This window comes from Arvicola amphibius, chromosome 12 (genome assembly GCF_903992535.2).
Source record: "Arvicola amphibius chromosome 12, mArvAmp1.2, whole genome shotgun sequence".
NCBI classification, from domain to species: Eukaryota; Metazoa; Chordata; class Mammalia; order Rodentia; family Cricetidae; genus Arvicola; species Arvicola amphibius.
The window spans coordinates 163,448,460-163,471,487 of NC_052058.2; the positions used below are offsets into that span (position 1 = coordinate 163,448,460).

Below are 23,028 nucleotides of genomic sequence, written 5' to 3' on the forward strand. Positions count from 1 at the left end.
TCTACTGCGTCCCAGAAAACTACGCGTTCCTCGCTCAGCAGCTGCAGAGGGTTTCCAGCAGGTGATAAACAGGTTATGTCGTGCAGGTTTCGTAAACTCCGGATCTAGAAGTGTACGCTGGTCACCTGCAGGCGTAACCTGCTGAAATGCAGCCAGTGGTTATGAATTATCAAGAGGGACAGCCCATGCTTTTGGCTCGAGAAGGTCAGAACTAATAGCACTTTTAGATCTGGGAGCCCACCCAGAGAATTCTTTCAGCAAGCACATCAGAAGTAGACCAAGAGCCTTGTTGGGTTAGAGTCCAGGGTAACCGCCCAGATGAATAAAGTCAGTTTCTAAACTCAACGGTTCATAACTAACAAAGTGGACCATCTGGCGTTTCTATAGTGATGAGAACTCGGCCTGCTTGAGCTGCCAGGAAGGCTCCTCAGAGGTCGTGACCTTAGGAGTAGCTCTGGAAGAGGGAACAGAAGCTGGGAACCAGGACTGTGATGAGGGGGTCGGCAGGGGAAGACCCAAGACCAAGGCCTCTCTGTGCTGGGCTCCTGCACCGGGGCTGGGGGACATGTCCTTCCCATTGTAAGGTTAGCAGTAGCTTAAAGGGAAACTCACCCAGCCTTGAACTTTACTTAGACTCTTTGGTTTTAAAACAACGTTCAGAGTGATATTTCGTGCATGGCTTTTATTTAGAAGTGTATTTAGGAAGCTAGTACTGATTTAAACACCTAGGAACATGAACTCTGTCAGGAAAAGCCTGTGAGGAAATAGATACTCAGACCCGTTTTCCCACGGTTTAGTCACCTAGACAGACCATTAAGCCTGAGGTGAGGCCACATGTTGGAGTAGCGGCTCTTGCTCTCGAGTCTATATTCTCAAGTTCTGAAGGTTCTCGAATGTTCTCCCCTCTTACTGGCTCCTTGGCTGCCTTCATTGGTGGCCTTGCTGTCCCAGAAACCTGCCTGGTTCACCCCCCTGGCTTCTGCGGTAGGACGAGTTCTGGCAAGGCCTGCAGAACGTGTGTCACGGTGCTCAGAACCAAAACCAGGGCTTCTGCAACAGCGCATGCGCTCCGGCACTGAGGAACAGCGCATGCGCTCTGGCGCTGAGGGAACCCTATAAATGACTCCCCCTCCTTTTCGGTGTCACCAAGCTCTTTTTTTTTTTTTAAATATTTATTTATTCATTATGTATACAATATTCTGTGTGTATGTCTGCAGGCCAGAAGAGGGCACCAGACCCCATTACAGATGGTTGTGAGCCACCATGTGGTTGCTGGGAATTGAACTCAGGACCTTTGGAAGAGCAGGCAATGCTCTTAACCTCTGAGCCATCTCTCCAGCCCCGTCACCAAGCTCTTATTCCAGCCTTCTACCTTAGCAGTTGACATGGTACCCTTGAGCGCTCTGGTGCATTGATGGTTTGATGCCATCTCCATCCGATTGATCTCTCCCTTCATTATAATTCCTACCATTTTCAAACAGGAAACCGTCCCAGGGAGTCACCTGTACCATCACCTTCATTGTATAGACAGGAAAGTGAGGCTCAGAGAGGGGAAGACAGTTGCTTTTGGTCACACAGCATGGTACTGGAAGAATGGACCCGACACATGTCCCTTCCTGGAGGGAGCTCTAGGAAGAGGTTTTTCTCTTTGCCACACTGCAGACCAGGCGGCCAGTCACTTGTTACCTTGTTACTCAGATCAGCACGGGTCTAAAATGGTGATGCCTCTTTCACGGAGATCTTGACCTTTTTAAAAACTTATTCATTTATAAGAATATTTTACTTTTAATTACGTGTACAAGGGGGTATACACACATGAGTGCAATGCCTGCAGAGGACAGAAGAGGGCAGTGGATCCTCCGGGACTGCTAGAGGGAGTTGTGAGCTAGTGAATGTGGGAGCCAAGCACTGGCCCTCTGGGAGCCTTCCCTTCAGGGCCACCAGTCTTGGATTCTTGACGGATCCTTGTGAGCTAAGACAAACCGAATCCTTACCGCTGCCTGCCCTTCCAGCCCACTCCTCTGCTTTTTCTCCTCGTCCGCCAGTTCAGCCTGTGAGCCAATGCCATGCTCTGAGCCCCAGTTTTCTTTTCTGTGAAGTGAGTACATTGACCTTGAAGGTCCCTGGGAACCTCTGAAATTCTAGAGTTCCCCGCCCTTCCCTGGTTCCTTGCGGCTTACTTCAGACCCCTGGCTTCTGCTGTGGAACGGGTTTCTGCAAGGCCCCGAGAGTGTGGCATCACGCGAGAGCTTGAAGTCCTAACCCACACGTTCAGATCCTGCCTCTCTGACTGTTATCCGTGGTCCTTCGGGGAGTCAGAGGAAGTGACAGCCCACCCAAAAGTGAGCTGGGTGACCGAGCGCAGGGCTGAGTGGCAGGGGGACAGAAAGGTCTACGGCTTTCAACAGAGCATCGGTTTCTCTTGCAGCCAGTGAGGACCAGCATAGGGGTTTCAGTACCAGGATAGCAGCATCGAGTTCATAGCACAGAGATTCTCCCAGGCTGTCATTGGAGAATAGACAGTGCTGAAAGGCTACCTGCAGGCTGCTGTAGCGGTCCCAGCTAGAGACAGGAGTGGGGCGTGGGAGGATAGATGGATACAGGGAGAGAAAAGGCGGGAGAAGACACACTGGTGCATACGTGGAACAGAACGAAAGATCGCCACTGCTCACAAGTCGCTCTGTTTCCTCCCCCAACGATGTTTGGCTGAAGTGCTCACATGTCTAAAAAGATACATAAAGTATTTATAAAACCATGCACAGAGGGTCGGATGTGAGTCAGTGGGTAGAGTGGGGAATCGACCCTGCGCAGAGCCTTGGGTTCCGTCCTCTACACTGCATGGAACACGGCATGGTTGTGCACATCTGTAATCCCAAGGCGGAGACAGGAGGATCCAAAGTTCAAGGTTATCCTTCACTACAGAGCAGGTTCAAGGTCAGCCTGGACTGCTTGAGTCCCTGTCTCAAAAAAGTATGTGTGTGCATTTGTGCGCGCGCGCGCGCGCACACACACACACACACATACGCATGTTCACATGCGTATGTGTGTTCAAGTGGGTCTTGATTCATAAGTCTGGACCCTGGGCTCTGTAGCACAGAGCCAACCCCACTTTCAACTCTCCCTCTCTTCTCTTATAGAATCAGTGGATAACTGCCCCAGCAACTGCTACGGTAATGGTGACTGCATCTCGGGGACCTGCCACTGCTTCCTGGGTTTTCTGGGCCCTGACTGTGGCCGAGGTGAGTACTCAGATGGGCCTAGTGGTAACTGCTTCCCACATCTTAGGGATACCTGGGGTGTGCTCTACAGACTCCTGGGGTGCCCAGGATGGACTGCCCAGAGCCACTCCTCAGTAGCCTGTGGAAGGGAGCTGGCAGGTAGAGCCACACCCTGTCAGCTGTTGGTGTCCAGCTATGGACAGCACAGGGGTCAGGCCAGGACTGGGAGCACTGAGTTCCTTGCTAAAGCAGTGAGAACGGCAGTGGGCAGTGAAGAGCTGATTCCTTCTTTAGAGGGACCATCGGCCCTTGTCAAACACCTCTGATGTCCCTCCTCTCTGACCTGTGGGTAGGAAGAATGTGGAGACACTCCACCTTTGTACAACATAGGCAGACTCTCGGCTAAGGCACCAGCAGAGGGACCTGGACATCTGGCTTCTCCTCCCCTAATGCTCCCTTCCGCATCTACACTGCTAAAGACTTTTGAGGTAGTCTGAAGGTTACCTGGGACCCTACTGGGTTCTTTTGGCCTCCATTTTTGTCACAGAAGCATGAAGAGGGAAAATTTCTAGAAATCTGTGGTCCTGAGAATTTGATGTCGCCCACAGGAAAACCAAAAGGGCCTCTTGTCTCGGTTTCTCCATCTCTTTACCCAGAAGCCGCTGGCTTCATGTGCATTTGGGAGTCTGTGTTGTGCTGGAAGCTACACGTATCTATCTGACCTCCCTGGAGCTCCCAGGCTGTTCTGCAAGAGTAAACCAACTATTAAAAGCAGCATTGTATACCTGAAACAGAGGCAGTAAGCTGAGGATAGGTGTCTCAGCTAGGCAAGAGGAAGATCTGCTCAGAAAGGTGTAGAAAAGAGACGGGTGGACCCGAGGCCAAGGCTTGTGGACCTCAAGAATAGAAAGCAGTGATGATTTCCCATGCCAGGGGAATAGCAGCCTCCAAATCCTGCCCAGGGTGTAGCTCCGGGGACCCTGTTCACTTCCGCTAATACGAAATAGACTTGAATAGAGACAGTCAAGCTGGCAGGCCTGGAAAGCATGCTGATTGCCTGCTGGGTGCTGCAGAAGGGAAAGAAGCCAGTTAGGGCCCAGCGAAGCTGCTGCAGAGAGAGCTGAGTCATTCCTCCTAAGGAGAATTGCTGTCTCTTCCCGTATGCACTTGTAGTTAAGCGTCGCATATAACAGCCTGATTTTATCTCAGGCTGGGTGAGCACTTGCTCCACAATGCAGTATAATCTATCCTTGTATAGCGTCCTTCCTAGAGATGATCACAAAGCCTTTATGCTAAGAGGCATTGTGGGAACACACTTTAAAGAGCTAAATTGGGCTCAGCTCTTCTCTGAGGGGCTGTGATACAAGGGGCTGGAGTGGGGGCAGAAAAGACAAGGGAAGCGGAGACTTGCCAGGGTTAAAGACTGCTTTTGGTCAGTGGAGTGGTAGTGGCAGAGCACCCAGGAGCCCCAGTCTTTTCCGGTGGTAATAAGAAACAGATGCCAGCCTCCGGCCTAAAGCTTCTGGCAGCCAGGGTGCTCCAGCTAAATCTCAAGTGGCTGGAAAAACTGGTAACACCATTTGACAGTAGCTGGCCTTGCCTCGCACACCATCGGTTCCAACTCCAGAGTTGTCCCAGCTGGAATGAAGTAATGCAAGGGGCATGGGTGACGGGTACACATGGGTGTACCCTACCAAGCCATGGAGGCCATCCACCAAGCTGAGGGGAAGAGAGAACACAGAGCAGCAGCAGGGCGCTGGGTAGTGGCTCACCCCGGCTTCTGGTGATGTCTCCGCAGCCTCCTGTCCCGTGCTGTGCAGCGGGAATGGCCAGTACATGAAGGGCAGGTGCCTGTGCCACAGCGGCTGGAAGGGCGCTGAGTGCGACGTGCCCACCAACCAATGCATCGACGTGGCCTGCAGCAGCCACGGCACCTGCATCATGGGCACCTGCATCTGCAACCCCGGCTACAAGGGAGAGAGCTGCGAGGAAGGTGAGCGTCACACAGGGGCTGGCCGCTAAGGGAGAGGCTAGCATCCAATACGGGGCTGGCCGCTAATGGGGAGGCAAGGATCCAATATGGGATAATTTTCAAAGGTTCATGCTTTGAAATCCAATATACCTCTGAGTCCTGGCTCAGTCTCCCCTTCCAATAAAGTGAGGCTCCCTTCCTCAGGAGGCCACCACAAGGACTGAGTTAAATAGCCCATATCCAGCACTTAGCCCAGTGGCTGACACCTACTAAAGGCTCCATAAATGTGGCTGTTATGTGCGTACCATTATTCTGGGAATGACCACGTCTCACCTCTTCACTTCCTCTGGGCTCTGGAAATGGATGGACTTTGCCATTTGCAGCTGATGGTCAATGCACACGCTTGCCACCATCCCCTATTTCCCCCAACCCCAGCGCCCTGGCTCCTTCCCCAGTGGAAGGGAGAGGTTCCTAGGAAGGCGGGCCTTCTAAACCCATTTAGGATTTGATGGAGAGCTTTCGTTTGCCACACCATTCCCTCTTAAAGGGGAGAATGTTAACAGGCCTAAAGGAGGAAGCCAGGCGGGATGGATGTCTGGAAGACATTTCCTGTCTCGGTTACACATAGCCCTCCAGGGAGTAGTGAGGCCCCATGCAGACCGCTTAGCTTTGGGGACAGCAATGGCCATTGAGAGAGGAGTGCAGCCCGGAACACACGGGCCTGGTCTTCCTTACCTGGAGTGTGAAGATCTTCCCCTGCTGTCCTGTTCTTTGGATCACGTGAGGTGGAGACCCTGCACTGGAGCGGGAAGTGAGGAGAGATTTCTATCAGAACGGTCCACCCACCTTCATCCTACCTGAACCCTGCCTATGGTGCGTTCCCCAAGACAGAAGGACGCTAAGCAGTGCCCCCCTCCTCAGAGCTGTGGGATATTTTTCAAGAGTAAAAAAATAATGTATAGAGCTTTGATTTACGTTATCTGTTTGAAACGAAGTGTTTTTCCTCCCGTTCTCCTTTCTGAAGAGGGCCATCTGGGACTGGTTCCTTTTTATTATTATTTTTTTCTCTGCTAAAACATGCTTGCGCAGCCTCGTGTTTATAATAATGTTTTCAGAGGGTCTATCTCCCCCTCCCTCCTCCTTGCCCTCCTCCCTGGGCTCTGTTGCTAACAGGGTCCCCCTGTTTATAAAACATCGGCTAACAAGCTTACTCTTTTGCCCCCCTCTTCCTTCTTCTGAAGTTTATAGCCCCCTATTTTTTAAAGCTTGGAAGGAGCCAGGAGTGGGGTGCTTGAAGGGGACTAGGGGAGGGGCAGGAGAGTGCAGACGCAGATCTTCTGCAGTGAAAAGTGAGACGCTGCACGCTGGGTCCTGAAGGGCATCTAATGGCTCATGTGGTCACTGAAGCATGGAACATTGGCTGGGGGGGAGGCCCTGCGCTTGCAGCCTGGCCATGTGGGCATCGTCATTCATTAAGGGGCCAAGCTCCTGCCAAGAATCCTGGCGCTGTGAAAGGGGGACAGGGGATGAGCTGCATGCCTTCTAGTTCGCCCACCTCGCAGATACCTCCTCCCTCCCAGGCCTGCTGGTCCTTCCTGCATTACACACAACTCGCTCCGGGGAGATAACCCATGGTCACGAGGCTGTCCCAGAGTGAGGGAAGAAGACAGCTTTATCTTTTCTTGGAACTGCTGTCACCCAGAGGCCCCAGAGGGGGCAGATCCAGGTCACTCCAAGCCTCTTTGGCAGAGAATCACTGTAGCAGAGATAACAGACCTAGGTTGAGAATCAGGGCTCAAGGCCAAGGACATTCAATGAGTTCATCAAGTCTAACGGGGGTGCCCAGAGCTACCTTTTCCCTGCCATGTGGACCTCTGTGAGCCCTCCCCCCACTCCCGGGTCACCTGGAGGCATGAAGACCAACTGTCTGGACAGGAGGTGACCCCTCACCAGCTCCCTCTGTTTGTGGAAGGACGGATCCGTGACACTAAAACCGTCCCAGCCTGCAAACTAACATTGAATATTTACAGGATCCACACTGAGGACACCCTGGGGGCCCAGAGGCAGGGTCAACCCAAAGCAGGGCCAGGTACTCACAAGACAGGAAAATACCTTCATAGGTCTTTGGGTAGGAACCATGGAGTTGTGTCCTGTCAAGTTGGAAAGCTCTCTGGACCGAGGGAATTGCCATTGTAGCCTAATAGGCTGGAATAATCCTTCTGAGGTTCTGGGATCTGAGGCCCGTCATGAGAATTTATCACTGTTGTTGTCTTGGTTATTTTTAATTACCCGAACTTCAGCAGGTCACGCTTTAGCCGTTACTAAATGGTGTCTGGAGACCACGAGAGAAGAGTCATTTGCCTGCATTGGACTTTATTAATTCCCCACATTGTCCTGTTTCTTTCCGTGTTTTGATTTGGTTTCTATTTTTAAAGCACTTCATGTGTTTATGTGGGCATATATGCACAAATGTATTTTTAAACCAGTCTGATTATAAGAGAAAATAGCAAGCGATGTAGACAGGAGAGAGGGGCTGAAATGTAAATTCCTTCTGTGCTGCCTTGGAAAAATTAGTTAACAGAAAATAACAGTATAAGTAGAGCTACATAAAATGCTTAATATCAAAACGTAGCACAGCCGAGCATCTAAATGAATGACAGTTTTCACCTTGGTCACTACACTGCTTTTAACAACTACTTATTCCTAGCCCCTGGCCTTCTCATTTGCCTACCATTGAGATTGCCCAATAAAACTCCTTTTAAATCTGAGATGACTGAAGAGCCTCCTCCAGAAGACTAGGCCCTCAAAACAGATGTCCTAGCATGCCCTCTGTCATGAAGTCTTGGCCTCTTTGTGCCTGCGAGCGACTCTTTTATACCCAGACCATGTTGCCCAGGCGTTGGCCTCTTTGCGCCTGCGAGCAACTCTTTTATACCCAGACCATGTTGCCCAGGCGTTGGCCTCTTTGCGCCTGCGAGCAACTCTTTTATACCCAGACCATGTTGCCCAGGCGTTGGTCTCTTTGCGCCTGCGAGCAACTCTTTTATACCCAGACCATGTTGCCCAGGCATTGGCATGAAAGCCAAACACTCTGGATTGATTATAAATGAAATTAGTATGTTTAAATGTCTCGATTATAGATGAACCCATAGTTTGCTCAAGCCTCACTACTCAAACTCCTGAGGGAATGGAAAAATAACCTCTGTGACGTCACAGTTATCTAGTCTCTCAGATCCTCCTAGGTTCTTGTTCCTTAGAGCAACTCGATAGACCGAATGTTGGCCCTGTCTGTTTTAAAGTTAGAAGGCTCAGAGCTTCTGCTCAATGAGGGATCTTATCTTAGTTAAATAAGACAGAAAGCAGTATATGAAGACACCCAGTGTCTTCCCCTACATGCACAGTCATGGACACATACACCCACACACTCGTGTGCATGTACCGTATACATGTACACACACACACACACACACACACACACACACACACACACATACATGAGGAAAATCCTTCCTGGTAGAATTTATGTGTGTTACCTGGCATAAATTATTTATACCTCTGAGCCTCAGTTTCCCCATCAGGCCTCCTTGTCTTACCACAAACATGGTGGGCTCTGGATGTCATGCTGATATCTATTCTCAGCTCACCTCACAAGCCAGAGAACAGAGACTTATAGCCACATGTTACAAGTCCGCCATTCACGGGAGGCCTGCTCCTTACTATACCTGCACACACACACCCCGTAGTGGACAGATGCCTTTAGCAGTATGCCCCTTTCCAGGATCCTCACTGTACCGTCTTCCTTCCATGTCACAGTGGACTGCATGGACCCCACATGTTCCAGCCGGGGTGTCTGCGTGAGAGGCGAATGCCACTGCTCTGTGGGATGGGGAGGCACCAACTGCGAGACACCCAGGGCCACATGCCTGGACCAGTGCTCAGGCCACGGAACCTTCCTCCCAGACACCGGGCTTTGCACCTGCGACCCAAGCTGGACTGGACACGACTGTTCCATTGGTGAATATTGGGGAAAGGGATTGGTGTGGGGGGAGGGAGGGTTCAGCTGTTACACGTGACCACTCAGCCCCGGTCCGTGGTGTGGCCCTGCTCTCGGGCACCTAACTGTGAATTCCTCGGGTTGTGGAGTTTTTTTTTTCTTCTTCTTCCCTGCCCTCTAGTCTTTGAAGCCTCTCCTTTCAGTGAGCAAAGAATTCAAAGAGCACATCCTCATCTTGTTCGGCCCTCGGATGCTGAACAGTGCTGTGCTGGTTGCCTTTGTTTTGCCCAGAACAGAATCACGAGAGGATGACTTACTTAGAGGAGGGAAGAGCTATCTCACATCACAATTTCAGAAGGTTAGGTCCAGGATTGCTGGTAGGAGTATGTGATGGAAGAGGTTCTTTACCGCATGATGGCTGAGAAACAGAGCAAGAGACAGGAAGGAGACAGGGACATGAGGCCCATAGCGCACGCCCACAGCGACAGCATTGGTTACTTGTCTGGCTGCTCTGCTAAAATACCTCGCAAGATATTTAATGGAGGAAGGGTTTATTCTGGACAATAATCCCAGAGGAGCCATTCCATTCCGGTATGGAAGACAGACATGGCAGCAGGCGCTCAGCTGAAGGGTCACAGTCTTACCACGGTCAGGAAGCCTGAGCAGGGCCGCATTTCTTCCATCAAAGCTCTACTACCTCTTAGAGGACCCCATTTGTCCCAAACAGCACCACCAGCTAGGGACCTAGAATGCAAAGGTCTGTGCCGATGGCAGACGCCTCCCATCAGCACCACGGTGGTGACCTGCCACCTCCAGCCACTTTCTGCCTCACCAAGTTTCTAGAGCATCCCCAAGTAGCACCATCAGCTGAGGACAAAGTATTCAGCAGACGAGCCCGTGAGAAATGTTTCCATCTCAAACCACAGCAAGCGCCATTTGCTAATGCCGGTGGTGGCGCCTGTGATTTGAGATAAATTTTACTGAGACTTGTCTGGGGCCAAGGCGACAAGGGATCCTAAGAGAGCTCAGGAAATAGGGCTCGGGGGAACACCTGCCCCACCATGCTGTCCTCTTTGTTTCATTCTTTCCTTCAAATGAAAGATTAACTCAGTGTGGGTTTTAGGGTCCTCTGAAATACGCCTGCAGTTCCTTTCTGACTTAGAGCTACACCGCACAGTAATCACCATGGATGAACGGTAGCCAAATGTATCCATTAGTCCCTATAGCCCCAGGACTCAACGTAGGTCTGACCTGCTTGCTACACCTGCTCAGTAAAGATGCATGGGTGGATGGATGCATGAATGGATGGATGCGCGGATGGATGCATGGGTGGATGGATGGATGCGCGGATGGATGCATGGGTAGATTGACAAGCACATGGCTGGGGCATCTGGTTCTACAAAGGGTAATTCTTTTGGCAAGCTCTTTGTAAACACTCTTTGATTAGACCCTCCCAGTATGAGGACCTAATGAGAACATGTGTGAACAGCCTCATAACAGCATTGACATCAGTCGGTTGTCTCTATACCTTACAGCTCATTCCATCCATACCAAGCCTCCCCTTTCCAATCTACGCCACATTTGAACACACCTACTGTATGATAGGTACTTTTTTAAAATCAGACAGGATGGAGAGATAAGAAAGGTAAGTGTGTGCATTCTGGGAAGCAGGGAAGGGAGGCTTACCTCAAATCACTGCCCCACCATTCCACACTGTTAAAGTGAAATTCCAGTCAGCTCATTATGGTTTGAATTAACAGCTCCGATCATGACCAAGAGAGACGGCTATGATCTTTGGCAAAAACAAGACCCACACAGCATCTATGCCTTTAGAATAGCTAGAATTACCTTTCCTGCTGAATGGAGAATTGCTGTTCAATGCACAGTCTAAATTGGACTTTTATCCCTGTTTGCAAAGCTCACGTAAAGACATGATTGTGAGCACAGATGTGCCGTCTCAGGAATAATTCTCTTTATATAGCTCTGTTTATTGCAATATAATAAATGGTCCTCTTAAAGCCACGCTGCCTCATACTGTTCATTACGTGGCCGAAAAGCTAATTTACGATGGGTCTATAACCCGTGCCTTGCACTGTTAATCCCCAATGAACTTTCACAGCCTGGGAGGAGGTGGGGATGGCTTTGGCTGAGCTTTTTGAGTACACTTCAGTCGGGTCTGAAAACAATGAAGACAAAACCACTAGAAAGGGGGTTAGAGCAATGGCTCAGTGGGCAAACGCCATGCAAGCATGAAAGCCAATCCCCAGCTCCCATGTAAAGGCCAGGTGCTGCATTATGTATCTAAAGCCCCAGCAATGGGTAGAGGCGTGAAGACAGGTGGACCCCAGGGGCTCTCTAGACAGCCAACACAGCTCCGGGTTCAGTGAGAAATCTTGTCTCAAAAAATAAAGTTTAAAAGTTATCAAGGGATAAAGCCAATATTGATCTCTGGCTTCTACATGCACTCACACATGTGTGCTAGTCACACACATGTGATCACCTGCACACACACACACACACACACACACCATTGAAAAGGACTTTGAATAGATTCATTGATCTCATCCTCCTTAGTCATAGGCCTAGTGGTCATAGCTGATAACCAGGCATGTATGTGGATTCATGTAGAAAGACAGAGGAGAGTCCCATGCTGGGAGGAGTCCCTGGCACAGACAGACCTGGACTGGAACCCTGGCTACTTACTAATTATAACTCTAGAAAAGTTATATCCCCCCTTTAAGCCAAATAAATGGATATCATGGTAGAACCTACCTACTTCTTTGTGGGGATTGTTTAAGATAATGTTAAAAAGAGCTTTGTGTACAACTTGGCCAGTGATTTGTGCTTGGTACATGTTACTGCTAATTATGATTTGGTTAAAATACCCATTGGAGAAAGTAACAGATATTCAAAAAGACATCTGACAGCAAAGCAAGAGGGAAGCCACAATGTACCTCTTAGAAGCAGGCACTGGTGTCTTCAAGGCTCTAGTTTGGAACAGACTAAATGAACCTGTGCCTGCTGCCAGGGCAGGAATTTAAAGGTGACTACTGACTTAGTTATTATTCCCCTTTATAATAGTAGTGACATACTGTGTTTGTTGAGTGACCCATGGCACACCAAGACATTTCATATAGGAGCACATGCACACACACATGCACACACATACTCACACACACATATACACATGCACATACACACACACTCGCACATATACACTCACACATATACACACACATGCACCACTCACACACATATACACATACTCATACTCTCACACACTGACATGTATACACACACACACATACACACACACATACACACTCACACATGTACACATACTTGCACATACATACACACACTCACACACATATACACATACTCATACTCTCACACACTGACATGTATACACACATACATACACACACTCACACATACACACTCACACATATACACATACTTGCACATACATACACACACTCACACACATATACACATACTCATACTCTCACACACTGACATGTATACACACATACATACACACACTCACACATACACACTCACACATATACACATACTTGCACATACATACACACACTCACACACATATACACATATTCATACTCACACATACTCACACACACCACACACACACTGACATGCATACACACACACACACACACAGCCATGGAGGATAGAGGTGGTGGTGAGCACAGAATCATCAGCATGCCTGTGGTAAGACTGGGGTGGCTGTGACTCACCTAAGGCACACTGGTGAGTTAGGAGGTGAGAGTCAGACACCAGTCCTGGGTTCCGGGTCTCGCCTGCCCCTTATTGCCCTGTGCCGCCTCCTGACAGGCCCTGTCTCTCCTTGGCTGTAACTTCACCTCTGGAAGCCAGTGGTTCTGCTACAGCCTACCTGCGTAACACTGGCAGTGTGACACTACTTCCATTTCCCTGTCTGAAAATGCAGAGGTACTAACGCACATCTCAGTGGGGTATGTCACCATTAAATCAAGTCACTTTGCACCCACATCGTGGTGCCCACCGCAGATTAAACACACGATGTGTTTCTGTGACCTTCCTTCCAAGTATATTTCCATTGAGAGGAGCCATTCAAAAATCATTAGTGAAGCCAAGCAAGAGACCCCTCATCGTCTGGGCCCATCACAGCTACGAGGCTGTCTTCACGTTCAGGGACCTTGCTAGAGGCCCATGGCCTGTGTTACAGAGCCCTAATCGGAAGCCTTGGTGCTCTTGAGCGGCTTCAGCTGGTGGCTTAGTCCCTTCAGCCCCATTCAGTTACCTTACAGACCTGTTGAAGGGCAGTGTTCTCCCAGAACCTGGCGCAGTGTGGCTCTGTAATTTATGATTCCTGCTATCTGGCACATAAGATAGACACAGACACTGTCAAGTCTTCATCCGGAGCTGCAGGCCCGCGGGCTCATCCCAAGCAACCCCTGCACCATCAGCAGTAAAGACTGCAAGCTGATGGTTTGACAGAGATAGCCGTGCCTGCTGCCTCCTAGGAGAGACTGTCTCCTCTGTGATAGGAGCATCTGGCACCAAGAACAGGATTTAATGAAGGTAGCTTAAGTCAACATGCCCCGCAATGAAATGTGAGCCGAGAAGGTCCTCGGCACTTTGGCGAGGGCTGTGGAAACAGTGAAGTCAGATCTTACACAGCGTTGACTCAGCTTCCGCTCTCATCCCAGAAGCGTCTGCGCAGATGCAGTCTCATCCACCTCTGTCTTGACGAGCCAGACAAGGTGACTGGGGACAGCGTCTCAGAGGCCACGGGGTCCAGTCTGTCACCTCTAACACACCTCTGTCCTCAGCTCTGAGCCCAACAGCATGTCACTGACTGAATCCTTCGGGATATCGATGCTGATGATAAGGAGATGTGATCTGTGCCTCCGTTTCATAGCAAGGAAAGAGATGGGGAGGAGAAATGACTTCCCCAACTTAGCAGAGACAGGCCCCTCTGTAGCGACACTTTTCCTTGCTACGGGTATCGTGCCTTTCTCTCTGACAAGCAGTAGTATAGGATGTTAATTTACAAGGCTATCTATTTCCTTGTGCTTTCTGTGTACCAGCCATTGAACTGCGTGCTCCGAGGCCATTAAATCGGCCAGGATTCATGACAGCCCTGTAAAGGCGGATGTTTGTCTGTGATAAAAATGCCTGGGAGATAATCAAGAAGGAGTCGAGCTTAATTTTGGCTCACAGTTTCGGGAGCTCAGTCCGTGGCCATTTGGCCTCACTGCTCTTGGATCTGTGCCAAGGCAGCACACTATTGTTGGAGCAGGATCGGCTATGCCATGGCTTCCAGGAAGTGAAAGAGAGAGACAAAAAGGGCCAGTATCCCTTTATTCCTGTCTAAGATATGGCCTAAATAAAACTAACTTATTTGTACTTGGTCTCATCTAGTGAAAGGTCAACCACTTACTGATAATGCCACAGAATGGAGACTAATCCTTAAACGTACGGCTGCTGGGGACATTCAGGATCCAAAGCATAGTGGTGATTTGAGCGCTGTTTTGCAGCCACGTCTCTGAAGACAAACTGAACAACATGAGGTCAGGGTCTATGTGTTAGTAGTCCCAGCTCAGGGCTGGACATTTGTTAGGTTCTCGTGATGATTGCATTGAGTGACCGACCAGGGAATGGTCAAAGCTAGGACGGCAGAGCCCCTGAGGAACACAAAAAGGAAGGGCTAGAGCTGAAGCTCCCCGGGAAAATCCCAGCATCACCAGATGGACATTTGCACTGTCTCGTGGCTCCCTTGCCCTCCGCCTCCACTTACTCCACAGAGCTAAAGCCAAGCCCTAGAACCCATTTCTGTCACAGTCCAGACCTCGTTCCTCTTGGTTCAGTAGCCTTCCTGGACAAGGTCCAGCACTGGCTGGCCTCTTCCAGAGCATCTCCCAGAGAGCAGCTTTCCCATAAAGCGGGTATACTCCTTGTCTGCGCCCAGCTTCCACCCAAGTGCTCGAGGTGGGCAGGGGAAAATTTTACCTCTTTGACATGATCCTTAAACTCAGCAAAGCCTGCTTTTCTTCCAGAGTCTACTGGCTTCTAAATCAGTTCAGGCTCTCTGACACTTTTCCAGGCACCGACTGCCCCAGGGCGAGGTTCTTCTTAGGTCTTCTTTCCCACTCTCTTCCCCAGAGCCTCTCTTCTCCTCCTCATGAACTGGGCCCTCATTCCCGCTGCCCAGCAAGCTCTCTCCCATCTTATCTTCTAGAAATGACTTTTATTGAGTGGAGCCTGCCACTGCCTTTTATTCCTCTGGGTTGCTGGCTCACAGAAGCAGGACATGGCAGACTCTCGCCTGGAGAATGCTCGCACTGGTACTTTATGATTCTTGTAATTTCATTGCACTTGAGTTTTGTGGAATAAAAAGTGGAGAAGGCATTGGAGATCAAGTGGCATGGGTCTGAAGGCAGAATGTGCCATCTGTACAGTCGTGTGGGGTTTGGAGCAGGACCAGGCTATGTGGTCAAGCCTCAACTTACCCGCTAATACTAATACTAACAATAATTCCCCTTGCAGGACTGTTTTCCAAATTAGCTTGAGTAAATGTGCATAAGCTGTCTACTATGGTACCTGGTATTCAGTAAGCGCTTAATAAAGAAAAAATAAGTACTTTTTTTATTATGCATGATTAGGGATAAATCAGCCCAGCCATGATTAGGGATAAATCAGCCCAGCAGTTCTTAACCTCAAACAAATTCAGGTTTGGAGGGGAGTTTATATGGTCCCCACATTAGCATCAGCCTCCTCAACTCTCTACCAGGTAGCTCAGTCTCCACAGACAGCATCTGAGAACAGCTCCAGGCCTGTACTCAGTCCACAGCTACACGCGTTTCTGTCCCTTTTTCCCACGTCTCGTGTGCCAGAAGCCCTGCAATCCACCCAAGCATGGCAACCACTAAGAGCTCTAGGTGGCGTGCACGCAATAGGTTCAGGAGCATGAAGGTTAGAAAGTGACGGACTTGACTAGGAGATGACCCAGGAAGGTCCTCGCCGAGGAGTCGTGAGAACCATTAGGAGGAAGGGAATGGAAAAGAGGCTACCACGTACCCCAGAGAGTAACCACATGTGCTCCAGCAGAGAGCTGTCTGAGAGCCTAGTGGTAAATTTGTTTCCAGGAGCCCCAGGGAGGAGAGGGTAGGCAGCGAAGCTAGGACTCGGGTAGGTGCAACTCTAGGAACTCATCAAATAAATACCTCACCACCATTTCTGATTAGAGGCCAGGGAAACAGGGCGGTCAGGAAGGTACTTGCCATCTGAGCATGAAGACTCAGTTGTGTTCAGTCGCCAGGACACACAGAAGGCTGAGTATGGCAGCCTGCACACATCCACTTAGCAACGGAGAGGCAGGGACAGAGGCGATCAGATCTTTGAGAGTTCAAAGCCAGCCTGGTCTGCAAAGAGAGTTCAGGACAATCAGGGCTGTCTTGGGGTGGTGGGGGTTTCTTTCAATGAGCCTGGACTATTTCCCTTTTAGACTCCACTTCTTCCTTTGTTCTCAGATGTACCTGGTCCAGATTCTTCCTAAATCTGGATGGAAACCTTCCAGATTCAGATTTAGGTCCTCTGGGCTTCCATACTCTATCTCTCTTCCTTATAAAAGAAAGAAAAGAAAGAGAAAAAGAAAGAAAGAAAAAGAAAGAAAATCACAAAGCATATAAAAGAACAAAAATAATTGGATGGGTTAGATGGATAAGAAGCTGAAAAGCTCTGTATTGAATTAAGTCACAGTTGACAACACAATGAACTAAATGCTTTTATAAAAAATAAGCTGAAAGTAGCATCAGGATTAAGAAAAATTAAAGCTCTGAACATAGCCACTGCATTAGTGCTAAATTTTGAAAATGGTAATTCAATTTTATTTACGAGGCAAAATATAATTACATTTAAATTTGAGGGAAGAGAATTTAATTCTTATTAATGACAGAAAGACGGAGCGAGATGCTTTAATGCCAGAAAAAGTGTCTGATGTTCATGGCTGGGAGAGAGAATTAGATCGGGCGTTGAGCATTCTCCCCTGTTACAAGTCTCATTTGTGTAGCCAGAATTGTTCTCTCTCTGAGAAACATTACCTTCTCAGCCCAGAAAGCACAGTGCCGACAGCCAATTAAACATCAAAAGGAAATGATTGGGCCAGGCTATTTCTGTACAGGTATGTTACAAGATGGGAAACTCAAGGTTAGAATTTCACCAGAGGAATAATATCCATTGAGACCTGACATTTCCCATACCCCCTCCCAAAGGCAGTGACAGCCTACGTATCAAAGTTCAGAATAATAAATATCTAAGAGATTGATGCCAGTGCAGAGGAGGGGCATGAAGTGGGGGAGGCGGGGAAGAGCCCACCAGTCGGCTGGGAAGTAACCCAGTTTAGGCAGAGCGAGATGGTCAGTTAATCAAAGACTGGAAAATTGAGCCCAGACAGGCACACTGCTAAATACTGCCAGAGTTAAAGGTTGATAAAGCAAAAGCTGGCAGCTTTGTAATTTAGCAGGATTTCCCTCGACAGCCCTGGAACATTTCCTATCAGAACTGGAGCCTTTCAGTATGCAAATCGAAGCCCTCCTGCAATCGGACTTCAGAGTCAGGCTTCTGTTTGGATGCTCAGGCTGACACTTTGTAGCAAATCTCCAGTCATCATCCTGAATCAAACTGCTGGTATGATAGCTTGTGATTTAAAAGAAGAAAAAAAAACCTGCTCTTTGAATGGGAATGTTACATTTTACAGAGCCCCTTCCCATATGGGCTTCATGGTTTATTCAAACAACAACTACATAAGCCTCTGACATGGCAGATGGGGTGGTTCCCAGGAAACCAGGGTTCAAGGAACTTGGGTGACTTACTCAAAAATACTTTGTGGAAACTAAGATTGAAAATCAGGAGCTTCTCGGGTCAGGGTTCATGTGCAGCCACCAAAGTCTGTGCTAAGCTGGCAAGGCAAGCCATCAGGGTCATGCCAGTCAATTCATGTCACGCCACTGCCAGGAACCGTGTGTCTTAGTTTTGCTTCCTGTTGCCTGGATAAAATACCCTGACAAAAGAAACCAGCGGGAGAATGGGTTTGTTTAAGCTCACAATCCTGGGTCAGAGTCCATCAGAGCAGGGAAGTCAGGGATTCGAAGTGGCTAATCACTCCACACCTGCAGGCAACAGCCAGAAAGGAACATGCGCACGCCCTTGCTCAGCTCACTTTCTGCCATTTTTATACAGACTAGAACGTGAGCCCAGGGAATGGCGCCACCTACATTCTGGCTAGGGCTTCTCATGCCGTCATCCACACATGCCCTCAGGCCTGCTTGATCCCGACAACCCCTCATTGCCACTCTCTTCCCAGGCGACTCTCAGCTTTGTTGAGTTGGTCACTCAAACTCACCCTTGTGCCCTGGAAACTGAGTCCGAGAAACAGGAAGGTTGCGTGTGGTTCTTTCATCTGTGCTCGTATGAATGGCCTCATGAGTTACCGCGGGGGATGGATGTCGGTCTACACAGACAAAAGCAATAGCTTCTCACAGCAGCCCACTGTCCACACCAAGTGTTTGTAGCATGTGCAGAGGCAGACTAGACCAGGCTGTTCCCTGGCCATTTCTAGCGATGTGGTAGGATGCACCTTGGGTATCTGTGGCCACAGGAGAAGGAAGGTGTGATGAAGACCGTAAGCAACAGAAAGTGAATGGCCCTGCCACTGGGAATCATGAAGGAATTCTAAGCAGAGGTTTGATGTGGGCGTATTTGCTTTTAGAAAGCTTGCTCTAGGGATGGGGGGGATGTTCCGTGATTAAGAGAACTTGCTATGCATGAGGACCCAAGTTGGAATCCCCAGCACCTACAAGGCCAGCTCAAGGTTCACTGAGAGACCCCATTTCAAGGAAATAAAGGGGCGTAGGGACACTTAATGACCTCTTCTGAATTCCTCAGGCTCATGCACAGGCACATACTCACATATGCACATCACACACACACACACACACACACACACACACGTGTGCACACACATGTGACAGTAATAATAGTAAATAAACCAGTAGGAAGATTGTGTTCACCACCAGCTCTCCATGCAGCTGACAATTCTTGTCTCCTCCTTCCCGAGGATTGGCACAATCGTTTAAGCCCACGCCCATTGTTCTGGATGGTCCCTCACGCAGCCAGGGCCTCGTCCATCTCTCTGCCTGTACTCTATGCCCAGCTGAGGAGCTGCCCACAAAGCCTGTCCCTCCAATATGCTTTGGATTCAGTGCCTACCAACTGTTCAAAGGCACCTCAGTGCGGTATCTTCTCCTTGTCCCCTGCTATCTTCTAATCCCCCTCCCCCTAGCTATTTCTGCTACACAAACATGACGTGTAATAACTGTCTACTCATGGGAGGTGGGAAGAATGTAAAGCACCTTCCTTGGACTTCATATAACTGGTCCAAGATCTTGGCATTGACACCTCATTTGCATACTTTTTATGCAATGTTTGAGAAAGCAGAGGCATAGAGAGACCGAAGCGACTTGCTCAAATCACGTGGTTTGGGTGGGTGGATGGGGGCATGCTGAATGATGAACTATCTGGTTAGACAGATAGATAGTCTGATGTTTGAGCAGACAGAGAAAAAAGCAAAAGAGGACGAGTTAATCTAATAGGGATTGGATGAGGGCGGGGAAGGAGACCTGGCCTGCAAATTCAACAGTCATGATGGTTAACTCAGCCCATAATCTACTAAACAATTTATACTAAGAAAACACCGTCAGATTGTATCAGAGGCCGGACCTCAATTGATCGCATAATTGACACACAAAGGAAGCGAGGATAGACAGTCATCCTCCATTCTAGCCAATATGCCATTGAGCCGATCACCTCATCTGCCTACGCTGTTGGCTCAGTTGGGATACATGGGTGAAAGTCAGTCCAGAGGTGTCAATGGGGGATACGTATGAGCACTACCAATAACTCTGGAACATGTGGACGCTTGCCCCCCCCCCTCGTTTTGACTCACATGCCGGCCAGTGTGACTTGGACTTAATATCTGCCAAGATTTTCAAAGACAAGTAATTAGACAGAGGATGCTGCCAGGAAACATTAGAAACTGTTAAGCCCTCTATTGACATTTCTAAGGTCATTCTCCAAATCTCTGGTCTGAAGCACCATTGAGCATCTTCTTTATTACCCCTCTCAGTGCACAGTACAGACTTAGGAAGACAGCCGAGAGGTCACACGGGGCAGACCCTGTCTCCACACCCAAGGCATTTCAAAACCACCTTCGCCTCCCTTTCCTTGATCCGTGGGAGTGTTCACGCATTTGGGTAGGGTGCCTTCTCTCTTCCCAGTTTGTATGTCTTTCTGAGTAGATGGTGCTTTACGAGGGAAGTGCGCACGAATCTCTCCCATCAGGGTGAAGACACAGCTTCACCTACCAGCTTCTTTAATGAACAGCATTTCAAGTAAGTCCCAACAAACAAAAATATAACTGTGATAGTCCCAGGCTTTGTCTTGGCTAGTATGGAGACTAGTGTTTAATGAGAGAAGCCTGGGGCAACTTTACCCCGATGTTTGCACTTTGGGGCATAATTACCAATAACCAGCTCCTACGTCCTACGTCTTTTCCTGCCCCTTTCGCCTGTTCCTCGCGTGTCTGCTCCCAATCATGTCACAGGCAGATGGCAGGTACAGCTCAGTGGTAGCGTGAAGGAAGAGGGGTCTGTAGGTGTGTGGACCGAGACGTTTTAACAGTTACCGAGTTCATGGAGATCGGAGATGGGTGTCTAAAGAGCTTATCCACTGAGAATATTGAACCTCCGTTTGGATGTGCTTGATGGTAATTTTTGTATATCACGACCCCGAGATGGGGTTAAGCTAACAGATACGGAGCAGACTCCTCCAGCATATTTTTATGTCTCTCTGTTCGTTCAACCAATCAAGTGAGGAACTGTGGTTGAGAAAGGGTTAAGGAATTTCCCCAAAGGCCACTGGGAAATTTGGTACTCACCTCTGAAAACAAATCTATCCTGTTGCTGGTGTATCACAACAGATTTCTCCCAGGCCCTGGGGTCTTCCACACTCAGGCAGAAAGTTCTGGTTCTGATCATGCAAGAGTTAAGTAGCCGTTGCCAAAAGTTCTCTTACCCTAGGTGTGGAGCAGACATCTGCATTCACACCCATCTCTTGACTTTGCTATGCTTGCCAGGTCTTGTTTCCTTTTTATTAAAATAAATAAATTAAAAGTACATATGAAATTGGTCCTGTTCTGACTGTGCCAGGCATGGATTCTATGCCACAGTCTTTACCTTGGGGCACATCAGTTCGTTTGACCCGATAGACCTAGGTTAAATACTTCTGCTGTGCTGGAATACAGCTCTAGGGGACAGGGAAGCAGGCTTTGTCAGGTTTAGATTCTCAAGCCCACTGTCACTTTAGCACTTAGGAACCTACCCATGCGAGAACGAGCCTGCCACACTCTTTAAAGTGGCTGATGCCACCACCGCCTCCCCCCATTTAGAAAGAAGGAAACTTGAGATTTAGAGAGGAGCTGTGACCCACTTCCACAGAAGACATTTCTGTTATGTAAATGGCAGATGAGCCGCCAAAGCACATTCTAGAACACTGTCCTGCTTGGTTCTCACCGAGCGTTCTGTGAAGTTTCATCTGCTTTAATGTCAAGGCTGAATCTGAGAAGGAAAAATAAAACAGTTCCTTCCATTTCAAGGGGAAGAATAATAAACCAGAGTATTGGAGGGGGGAGGGGATAGGGAATGCGGTCTGAAGCCAAACGGTAAAGTTGAGTCTCAGATTTCTCCTCCCATCAGGCGTTGAGGGTCCTTCCACTCGGTCCAACAGGCTTTTCTGTGTTACCATCAGTTAGCACCCCGTAAACATCAAGGTCACCCAGTTTGGGCCCCTCCCGTTAAAACGTGCCAGAGCTCACAAGCCAGCTTGTAAAGGGCCTATGGTGGGGTACCCAGTCAACAGGCAGCCCTAGATAATAGGGAAGCATGGCCAGCAGGAAAGTGGCGTGTTCAGATGATCAGACCAAACTCTGCATGCAAAGAACAAGATGCAGGGTCATCTCAGGAACTCTGCCCGGAAGATCCCATTTCTTCTCATGAACGCCCAGGATTGGACTCGGGCAGAACAAAGAAAAACAAAACAATGGGGTCAGAAGTGGGCAGGAGAGGTCTGTTGGATCTTCGAGGAAGGGCTTATTCTGAGGCTCCATTTAAAGAACTGTCTGCTTTGCCAGACTGCATGGCTCCAAGGATGCCTGAAAGACCTTATCAAGCGTCCGTGGGCTCCATAGCTCTCCGTAGCTCTAAGGACAGTAACAAGGTGTTCTCATAACATTGCTGTAAGAATTAGTGAGAAACCGGACGTGAAATGTGCTTCGGGAGGTGTAAAACCTGATAGAAGTGTTAAATCAGAAATATCTTTCCCCCGCATTACCTCATTTGATCTAATATCAGGCCTGTGAGGGTAGTGAAGTAAAAGTTATCACCCCTATTTTACAGAGATGCAAAGTGAGGCTTAATGGGTTGTGTAATGCAGTGCATTTTATGCAGTCCGTAAGTGACAAAGCCAGGGGCAAGTCCCAGGTCCACCTCCTCCTTAGAGCCATGGCTTTAACCCATGGTAACTAAACAAAAAGGTATAGGTATTAATAATGGCTGTGTATAGATAAGTACATACACTATATGCATAGATTAACTATTTGGAATGTTTATATATTTAGAATGTTTATATATTTAGAATGCATACATTGACTGTTTAGAATCAGTTTGTGTCTTATGTGGACTGTGCTGTCTTGGGACGGGGGTTGAATCTCACTGGCCTGTGCG

At 48.8% G+C, this 23,028-nt stretch overlaps 1 protein-coding gene across 5 annotated transcripts in view; it reads left to right on the plus strand.

Annotated features, from left to right (window-relative positions):
• The window catches only part of Tenm4 (teneurin transmembrane protein 4), a 362,508-nt gene that overhangs the window by 228,807 nt on the left and 110,673 nt on the right, over nucleotides 1-23,028 (plus strand). For all 5 annotated transcript variants that reach the window (XM_038313737.1, XM_038313739.1, XM_038313740.1 and 2 more), the window contains 3 exons: nucleotides 3,138-3,239; nucleotides 5,017-5,211; nucleotides 9,004-9,204. In XM_038313737.1, the coding sequence (XP_038169665.1) occupies nucleotides 3,138-3,239; nucleotides 5,017-5,211; nucleotides 9,004-9,204 (498 nt within the window). The remainder of the gene's footprint in view (nucleotides 1-3,137; nucleotides 3,240-5,016; nucleotides 5,212-9,003; nucleotides 9,205-23,028) is intronic.